This window comes from Durio zibethinus, chromosome 24, assembly GCF_047325235.1.
Source record: "Durio zibethinus cultivar Kanyao isolate XHJ-2024 chromosome 24, ASM4732523v1, whole genome shotgun sequence".
Taxonomy (NCBI): domain Eukaryota; kingdom Viridiplantae; phylum Streptophyta; class Magnoliopsida; order Malvales; family Malvaceae; genus Durio; species Durio zibethinus.
In genome coordinates, this window is record NC_143185.1 from 4,325,918 (window position 1) to 4,336,103 (window position 10,186).

Sequence of the window (10,186 nt, forward strand, 5' to 3'; positions counted from 1 at the left end):
TTGACGAATATTTATTTGGATTTGATATTTTAATTAATAATAATAAAATATTTAAATAATTACACATGTTTAAATTATAAATTACAAGTTTTTTAAATAATTACAGATTTTTTAAATAATTATAATTTTTTTTATTTAAATTATTGATGCAACTATACTTTTATTGTAGGAATTTACCGATAGAATTTCATTATTATTGATGAAATTTTGATCATTACTGATGGATTATCGACATAAATAAAACCCTTTTGTGACCATTTTCATGCTTGTTGTTAATGGATTTACCTATGAAAAATTTTATGGGTAAAACCATTGATAATAAATCCTTTGATAATTACTGACAGATTTCAATCATTACCAACGGAATAGCATTACCAATTTAGTTACCACTGATATAATTTTTTTGTCACTACTATTATTACAAATAGAATTTTAGATTTTATTGATGAAAAAACTGAATTTTTTGGTAGTGAAATTAATTGAATCTAGACAAATTTTTTAATAAAAGGAGCGATAACAATTATAAAGTAAAGTCCTAATTTGTTTATTCTCTTGTTTTATTAAAAGGCATTAAAAAATCACATATTTTAAGCACAAATTATTTAAAAAATAAATTTAAAATAATGGGTGCAAAATTTAGGAATAATGGTTTAGGGTATATGCTTGATTACACAATTTGCTTAAGAAATGTACATATTTTTTTAATTAAATTGTACAATTGCATGTTGCATGTAATCAAGATCATATACACGTTAAAATTAGTCATAAAAATCATTGTCATTTCCTCTTTACTAGTTTAATAACATTTTTTATTAATTATTTTTATAATAATATCAATCAACAAATATATTCATTTATTGGTGGATCACTCCTTTTTGAAATTCTCGCAAGTTTTATTTAATAATTGACATTTGGGTTAAGCTTTGGGGTCATCTTATGGATTTGACTGAGTCTTCTTATCTAAAAAACTTTATTATATTAAAATGATTTTTAATGTATTATTTATAAAATATTTTTTTTAGTTTCATAATTAAGATTCAGATTATGATAATTTTAAATATTTAATTATTATAAATTTTATTGTGTTGACAGATATGAGTTTATAATAATTATTATCCGTTCTAGTGTGTTTTAAATGAAATACTTATTTTTGGCGTATAAATAATTTTTTGTTTGCGTTTATAATTTATTAGGATTTTTTTAAAGAGTCAGCCAGCTTGTCTTTCAATTTTTTTTTCCAAATTTTTTTATATTTATAATTTTATTTATAATTTTTTTGATAAAAACAAGGATTAGTGAAAATTTTTAATTAATTTGTGGATAATATATGCATTTAATTCTAATAACTTGTATATATATAATAAATCAAATCTATATTCACTCTTTCAAACTTATCTTTAAAAATATAGTTAAAAATATTAAAATAGATAATTAAAAATTAAAAAATAAAACTTAAAAAAGGGAATGACCCAAGAGAGAGAAAAAAACAAAAGAAAAAAAGAGAGAGCCAAATAGGGGTGCAACGTGGATATCTCTATTTATGAATGACAACGATCGCTTAGGGATAGGTTTATATTAATCCCGACTCCGAATTGAGATCGGATTATTTTTTTACACCTGACCTTGCTTCAACATACATATAAATATATAAGTTGAATAAAAAATTAAATTTAATAAAATAATATTTATAAAAATATTATTTTAATATAAATTATATTTTAATTATATATAAAAATATTATTTTAATAAATTAAAATATTAAATAATAACTTTATTAATATAATGCATATATATATAATATTAAATAAGTAATAAAATATATACTCAAAAAACGGACTAGGCAAAGTACATTAAACCCAAAACATAATTTTTAAATATAGATATTTACCTTAATTTCTTAGTTATATAAGGTAGGTTTATATTTTTTAATTAAGCATACATATAATATGTTTTTGGCTACATATTATAATTCTATATTCTATTAAATATTAGGATAAAAATAATTATATTTGTCATTAATTAAAATTTGACATTTGTGTAAAAAATTGATATTTTTAATTAATTATTTTTTTCATAGCATTAATTAATAATTAATTTTATTTTAGTACCTTATTTTGTATTTGTTGGAGAATATTATGTTGATATCATCATCTTTATGTTTTACAAAATAATAAAAAATAAAAAATAAAATGAAGAAGTGATAAAATGAAGACACATGAAGAAGTTAGGGAATGATCAAAGTTTTGATCAAAATTACTAAAATTAAATATATGGATATAATTATTGGATAAATATAAATATAAAATCTACTAATTCTAGATAAATTAACTAATTCAGAAATAAGATATAACAATCAAATCAATAATTATATGTTAGTACAAAATTTTAGAACAAATATGATGAGGCAAGTAATTTTTTTTTTTATTTTAAATGATTGCAATGTTTCAAAATTTTATTTTTATTTCAACTAGAGAGAGTAATGGTGTATGCATGCAAAGCGACCCTTAGGGAAAAAAAAATATGGAATTATTCTTATATTTTGATAAACCCAAAGAGAGTTTACTTTTTTCCGAACCAAATACTTTCTAAAAGTATTTACTTTCCGCTGCCATGATAACAAATAATTACAATAAAGAAAATGAAAAATTTTCTTATTTCAAAGAAGGATGTCGCAATTACTTTTTTGTTGATGTAATTTTTATATTTTAAATTATTAAAAAAATTAATATTTGATAATTTGCTGTATATAGGTAATAAACTTTATGTTATTCTTGCACAGCACAAGGATTAGTAGATTCAAAGAGCGAGGATTTTGATTCAAGAAAAAAAAGAAAAAAAGAGGGAGGATTTTGTGGTAGAAAGGGAGGAAGAGAAAAAAGTGAGAAAAAAATTGAAAAAAAAGAAAATTAGGTAGTGTTTGGTTTCAAAAAATAGAATCATTTTTTGTTTTTATTTTTCAAGAAAATGAAAAATATGAGTGAAAATATGTTTGGTAATTGAAAATAAAAACAAGTTTTAGAAAATAAAAATGAAAATGAATTATAAAATGAAAAAAAAAGAAGATGTTTTCAATTGTGAAAACAATGGATGTATATTACTTTTTTCTTTCCGTTTTGCAAATTACCATATTTAAACACTTTTTAATGTTATTAATTAATAAATATATATTATATTTATAATTAAATGACATTAATAGTAATATTATTGAATATTTTATTTATTTCCTTATTTTTCATTTTAGAAAATAATTTTTATTTTCTTTTATCAAATACATTTTTTAGAAAACAAAAAATAGAAAATAAAAATTATTTTCTAAAAAATGAAAATAAAAAATAAAAACAAAAAATACTTTCTCAAACCAAATGGAGCTTTATTTTTTTATTGTGTTTTATATGAAAATAAAAAATAGAGAAACAATTAAAGGTAAAGTTTGTAAATAAATTTATTAATTTAAGTTGAATAAATATTTTTTCTCACATTTGAAATAATAGGATATAAAAAAAGGAAAAAGTGCAATTAATTAATTCAATTTCCTTTCATCTTATTTCTCTATTATAAAAAAAAAAGAGGAAAAAAATAATTTTTTTCTTCCTCTACCTATTAAAAAAAAACTTGAATTGTTATTTACAGTTAGTTAAAATATATGGTATACCTATAAATTTTTTAATTTATATATTATTCTTTTTAAATTTAATTTGATATATCAAATTCAGTTTACTTAGAAGGGAGAGTGGGAAAGCAATATCATACTGGTCCAAAACTTGATGCAATATTCTTCCTTCAGTTTCAATATTAAACACTACCAAAAATCATTTTGAATAATTTATCAATTCACATAATTAATGTTTACTACTTCAACTAATTTAATAGCATATATCTTCTTTTCTTCTTTTATTTTTAGTGAGTATAGAAGACAATTACCATTTTGCCATTTTCATATGCATAATAATACCATTATTATACATTAAAAAAGTGCAAACATTTGAAGGGCGTTTCAGTCTTTACATAGTAGATTGTAAGAAAATGAGCAGGTTTTTGGAACTGTCCTAGCGCTTTCTCTATGTGCCAGCCAGCGGTCTGCCTGCTTGAAGATTGTAATATGAACAAACAAAAACAAAAGGAATTTAGAGAGTGAGAAAAGGGAAGGAGAACAAAGAAAGAGAGAATAAAAGATTTTGTGTTTTTGGGTTTTGTTTGTTCAATCCCTGGTTGGTTCCATAGATAAAGCTTAAAAGCTTTTACCCACTTTTTTTCTTATCTTGTTAATTCCATTTTCATTAGAACTTTTCAATGCATTCAACAAGTAAACATTTTTTATGGGTACCTATGGAGATATATTTCTTGATTTTATTTTCTGCCTTTTTTATAAATTAGCCATCTTTTTTTTTTTGTCCATTTTATTTGTGTGGTCATATGTTTTGAAGTCGTTATGTGTTTTCACGTGCTTTACTTTGCTTTCCACTGTCCATAAAGAACGGACAAAACACTTTGACTTCACTTTCAATCCTGTTGTGATCTTTAAAAAGACAAAATAACATTCTTCGATCCGATTTCAATTCAAAAAACTATTTTTATTAAATGGATGCATCAAAATTAGCCAAATATTTATTATTTTGACATCTTAATCTCTCATGACTCTATTTTTTATAAAATTTATTTTATTTAAAAAAATATTAAAAAAAAAATCAAATGGGAATCTTATGGAAACTTCTATTGCTAATTTATGTTTTCACACCTAGATAAAAATATTAATATAAATAAATAAAAACAAAAAAAAGCAGAAACTAAAAAAAAAAAAAAAACCCAATTAAGAAAGGCCAAATTAAGGGATGCCTGCATATGCTTTTAAGGATTCAACTTGTCATGACAGATTATATGCTCATCTGGTCCTATTTTTTTAATAATTCAGTTTAACTTTGATCACTTGTTCCATCGCTTTTTCAGAAAGATTAGTGATTACATTTGGAATATCGAATAAATTTCTGTGATTTTTTTAAGAAACAAATAAAAGTTTCATTCAAAATATCTAATAATAAAAAATTTCGTCTCCTAATAAAACATAAATAAATAAAAGAATCAAATCCTGATGGTTGGAAAAGAAAAAGAAAAGTTTATTGAGCGTTTTCGCTTCTTTTTTTTTTATGACCTTATTATAATATTTTTATCATATTAATTTCTACTCTACCCTCTCCAAGTTCATTGTGGAGAGCCCCGGAATTTCCATGTCGTATTTTAATCTCGTGTAAACTTATTAAGGAAAGCCCCTAGCATTACCCCGTCGTATTTGTTCCTTTGATCATTTTCATCTCTCTCTTTCCTTTCTTCCCAAAATCTCTTCTTTAAAATCTCGACATCCATCGCCAACTGATTTCTCCTTACACCTCTGTTCACTTCTCTCCCTAGTTTCATAACTCTTGGCCTCTAACAAAGGTTTGTCTGTCTTTCAGTTACCTAAAAACCAAAATGTTTTACAGCAGCAACTTTCTATCAACAAAATTTTTACTATTTTTGGGAGGATAAATCATAAACAAGTTTTTTTTCCTTTAATTTGATCGATCGATTATTATGGTTAAAGTTGTGTTATTTGGAATATGTTAAATATTGGATTTTTTTTTGTCTTATATTTAAGTTGGGTCTTTTCACCGTTATTGGTTTTAGATTGCATTTTTAGCATCGCATCAGTTCAGATGTGTTTTGTTGTTATTGTCTGTTTTTTCTGTCTGTTACCGTCGTCTGATAGGCTTTTTCTCTGCTTACACGTGATCAGCCGATTGATTTTTGGTTGGATGTTTAACAATTCTGCCTGCAAGTGGATTTTACAGCCATTAGTTTTTGTTTTGTTTTGTTTTTTTTTTCTTTTGTGATTCTTTTGGGTATTTTCAGATGTGATTTCGGAAATATTTTTGGTGATGAGTATTTTGAGTTTTTGACTATGGTTTTCTGGTGATAATGATGGTATTTATATCAAAATGGTGTCTATTTTGGCGGTAGGAATATTATTTGTTTTCCTCTGCCCTGTATTTTATAGAACTAGCTATTGTGACAAAATTAATTCAAGTATATATGTTAGTCTAATTAAGATTTTTTTAGTCATTTGTAATATTTCAAACATTATTTTAGGAAACTGGCATGGATCTTCTACATTCTTAGTTGATTTCAATTACATTCCTTTTACATAGGCTGACATTTCTTGTTACGTAGCCTGAGCTGATAACCAGATCATCGCTTCTTATTTGCCTCACTGTCAGAAAGATATGTCAACTTTTTCGTTGCCACTGTTAAAGGGTGTGGAAGAAACAAGCAAGGTCCTGGCGAAGGTGCTCGAGGTGGTTCTCTGCCTTTTTAGGGTCAGCCAAGGAGGAAAGGTAATTTCCATTGGAAGAAAGATGATGGAAAAGATAAAGGGATCTGTTTCAAGCCTCATTTTATACTTTTATAAAAGCAAGACCCATGAATTTGCTCAAGAAGCTGATGTGTCCAACACAAAACCAATTACAAAGCAAGGGGAAAGCAGAGGATGGTACTCTCTTCTCTCTCTTATTCTCACTTTTGTTGTTTAATATACAGTAGTAGTTGAAATTTCCGTTGTGCATACCGAATAGAGATTGCCTTCCAGCCCCAACCAGATATGATTCTTTTCCAAGTTGTATACTTGAGTTAAAATCTAAGAGGTAAGGAGCATACCACTCGTGTGATTGGGTTCGGACATTGTCTTCCAGTTCAACCAATGAATCCCTTTGTTATCGCCAGTAATTGCTTATCAAGCTCTTGATTTCTTGAGACAGTGATTTTGGCTGCTGGCACATAAAAAACAGTTCATGGTGTAAGTAGATAACTGATTTGATGAAGATTTCTTTTCCAGCCATGTATGGAATACCCAAATATGTCTCTGAGTTTATAGTCACTTGGATCTCGAAAATGCCCTTGAACTCATTTTGTTTGTCTTCTCTCTTGTTGCTGCTAAAAAACAGTGCCTGACTTCTCAAAATTTATTTTCTGTCCAGAGCTAATTTCTATGTGCGTACGCTTTACCCTTTCGCTGTTAATCCTATTCATTTTGCCAAATAGAATATTTTCATGGGCAAAAGAAAGGTATCTCTGGAACCAGCTTGACTAGCTTTAACTCCATGTAGCAATCCACTACTCTGATCCTTTACTAACATGGCAGATAGACCTAAGTGAACGTATAAGAGACAAAATGACTTGTTCCCAAAGATAGACCTTCTGTATATATCATATTGAATATTTTCTCTCGGTACCAATTGTAGTATTTTGCTACGGTGACCTACTTGCTACAGTACTTCCACCTCGGGATGTATTTGTCTAAATAAATATAGAAACATGTATCTTGCATTGCAATTCTCTGGAAGTTTTATGCTAGCTTATGATTTGCTATATGTTATAGGTTCTATCCGTTCAAAGTCTGCCTTATGCTGCTTCTGGTGCTTACAAATGGGACAAGAGGTGTTGGAGGTGTAGATATTGGTAGCCCACTAATCCCTGGGAACACAGCAATGAATTTTCTTCTGGTCAACAAAAATCTGAGAGGCCATAAACGAGAGATGTTAGGCACAGAAGCTGCTGCAACGGATGATAGTATCAACTACAAGGCTTTTCAACGTGGGAACTCCCCACCAAACAACCCAGTGGGCAAGCAAGCCAATCCTCATCAGAGACCTTGTAACCCTGGTGAATATTGTCGACAAGGTAAAAAAGAAAAGAAGAACTAGCCACACAAAGTACTGTATCTGATATAAAGACATATTAAGGTTATGTTTGATGCATACAATGATAATCATCTTATACTATGTTTGATTTGAATCTAAAAAAAGGATAAAATTATAAGGAGGATTAATCATACTCTAGGCATAGGATGATTCAATCTTTTCAAAATAGAGAGGATTACTTTTAATCTATGAAATTAAACTTACATATGGTATTATATCCTTAAAAATTATATCAATAATTTAAATTATGCAAACTTTGAGAAGAGACAATTTTGATCAATAAATAAATTATTCTATCTTTATCCTTGCAAATATCAAATACAAAATAGTGTAACATTATTTAATCTAATACTAATCATAATATCATCTTATCCTAATCTTACGCACCTAACACACCCTAAGTGTCTGCATTTATCTCATCGTTGGAATTTTGAAGCTAGTTAATTCTTCTTGGTAAGTTTAATGCGATCTCTATGTAGCATGACTAGACTTAAGGCATGAACTCCCAGTCTTGGATCCTTCTTTGAGTATCAGTGGCTTCATATATATAGTTCTATTCTTTTTTTTTTTTTTTTGGAGGATATCTATCAATTAGTTTTACTAAGTACTTCTAAGTTAAACAAGGAAAAGACTTATAGCTGGAAAGGAATTCATCCATGATCAAGGCCAAGGATATTTTACCTATTCATTTATCCATTCAACAAAATCCTTAAAGTTTTCGTCAGAGCAACCTGTTTCTCTGATGCTGCTCGTGACAGTTTCCTTGAGAGCCAGAGCTGTTTCTTTATACTTTTCATTGCCTAACAGTTGCTCTAGCTTACTCCTAATTTCTTCTCTTGTAAATTGTAATGATTCCTCTTCCATCTCTGATGAACCCCAATCCAACATTCCAATAGTCACAAATATAGTTCTGGTTGAAGAACTAATCAGCAAATGCCAGCACAAGAAAGGGATTCCATTGCTTTACACCTTCAATTGTTGAGTTCTAACCACAATGGCTTATAAAGCCAGCAACGGAAAAATGAGCAAGAACCTTCCTTTGAGATGCCCAACCAACCATTTGCCCTCTAGCAGCTATTCTCTCTTGAAACCCTTCTGGGTAGGCATCATTTCTTCCATCTGTTATATCAGAACGCACGACCCAAATAAATGGTCAACCTGTAAGTTCAAGCCCCAGTTTAAGCTCTTGAAATTGAGTTGTCTCAAAAACGGGGAACCTGCCAAATGCAACATAAAGGACTGATTGTGGTACCTGTTGGTTCTGCCATTTCAGACAACTTGAATCTTCTCGACTTAAGTTTCCGATTGAGTCTCCAAGCCGGTTTGGTGCCAACAGTGGGCCTATAGCTCTGATCTGTGCAAGGACACAATTTATCTTGCTTTCTGATCCACTCATTTCTTCTATAGGCTCCTTCACTTTCCCTAGCATGACCTGCAAGATTGCTTCTGATATCTTCTCTGGTTGTTTCCCATCCTCTGCTGATCCAAGTCCATCTGGAATCCGTACAAGGCAAATCTGATCACCCACATCTTTCATTGCCAATATATCCAGGGCATTTCTATGATTAAACTCCATGTTAACAATTTGAATCCATGTTTAACGAAGCCTTGCGAAAGCTCCATTAGAGGAATTACATGGCCTTGTGCCGGCTATGGAATCACCAGAATTTGTGGATTGTCCATCTTCTTTTCTTGTTTTGCTTCCAAGACTGACATTTGATCTTTGAACTCAATTATCCATGTAACTTCTATTAGTGACCTGAGGAAACAGCCGGTAGATATTGTCTTCATGTTTTTCCATGTCAGTGGAGTCTTGATCTTGGAATCTATACGATTGCTCCTGTTCTTCCTTCCCATTTTAAAATGATGCATTATTTCAGTTTATTATTGATCTCATTTTGTTTGCAATGACCTACTGATCCTGACCTTTTGGATTCATTGGATTTCTTTGTGGCATCTGATAGGCTGATACTGCAGTCTCTTATCTTCATAGAATCTACAATTAAATTTTCAATGTATATATGACCTATGTTGAAAACAACCCTTGTTTTCCTTTATTATTTGGGAATTCACAATCTCAAATATTGTTTAAAATGAAATGCATAGCTTAAACATAGGTCATATGGCTGCCAAAAAAAACATGGATATCTTGCTAAGTTAAGAATATGCGTTTAACAACAGGTTTCTTCAAAAGATGGGAATTTGGATTTTTTTTTATCCTTGATCATGTTCCTTTTTTTTCTTTTTTTTTTGTGTGAAGCTCAAGGCTTGTAATTTCTTTGAATTGAAGATTTGGAACCCTTTCAAAGATTTGGGCTCAATCTTGAAGCACAAATTTCCAGCCCAAGATTAGTGAAGTAAGCCCAGTTCATTCTAATTCCGGGGGAGAAACTATTAAGCCAATCCATTGACTCTTAGAAGCCCAAAATCTTAAAGTTTTGTCATATAGGACCCTAGTT

General features: G+C 28.7%; 2 protein-coding genes across 3 annotated transcripts; one reads left to right on the plus strand and one right to left on the minus strand.

The window, feature by feature from the left end:
- Positions 1-5,142: 5,142 nt before the first annotated feature.
- On the plus strand, positions 5,143-7,808 carry LOC111316742 (uncharacterized). 2 transcript variants are annotated; one of them, XM_089753834.1, is made up of 3 exons: positions 5,143-5,430; positions 6,249-6,520; positions 7,406-7,808. In XM_089753834.1, the coding sequence occupies exons 2-3, from the start codon at positions 6,255-6,257 to the stop codon at positions 7,728-7,730; spliced, it is 591 nt and encodes a 196-aa protein (XP_089609960.1). In that variant the 5' UTR covers positions 5,143-5,430; positions 6,249-6,254; the 3' UTR covers positions 7,731-7,808. The 2 variants fall into 2 exon arrangements, with proteins under 2 accessions (XP_089609960.1, XP_089609961.1); XM_089753835.1 differs by having other exon boundaries at positions 5,241-5,430; positions 6,202-6,520.
- Positions 7,809-8,278: 470 nt separating this feature from the next.
- On the minus strand, positions 8,279-9,558 carry LOC111316322 (UDP-glycosyltransferase 83A1-like). Its single transcript, XM_089753836.1, has 2 exons — positions 8,980-9,558; positions 8,279-8,885 (listed from the first exon to the last, which is right to left on the minus strand). Exons 1-2 carry the CDS (start codon positions 9,301-9,303, stop codon positions 8,850-8,852), a joined length of 360 nt encoding a protein of 119 aa, XP_089609962.1. The 5' UTR covers positions 9,304-9,558; the 3' UTR covers positions 8,279-8,849.
- Between the last annotated feature and the right edge of the window lie 628 nt (positions 9,559-10,186).

Excerpts from the sequence above, each read along its gene's own strand:
- LOC111316742 (XM_089753834.1), top strand. The coding sequence starts at position 6,255 with ATGTCAACTTTTTCGTTGCCACTGTTAAAGGGTGTGGAAGAAACAAGC. Across the intron at positions 6,521-7,405 it reads CAAGGGGAAAGCAGAGGATG|GTTCTATCCGTTCAAAGTCT; the intron begins GTACTCTCTTCT and ends TATATGTTATAG.
- LOC111316322 (XM_089753836.1), bottom strand. The coding sequence starts at position 9,303 with ATGGAGTTTAATCATAGAAATGCCCTGGATATATTGGCAATGAAAGAT. Across the intron at positions 8,886-8,979 it reads TGAAATGGCAGAACCAACAG|GTTGACCATTTATTTGGGTC; the intron begins GTACCACAATCA and ends TTGAACTTACAG.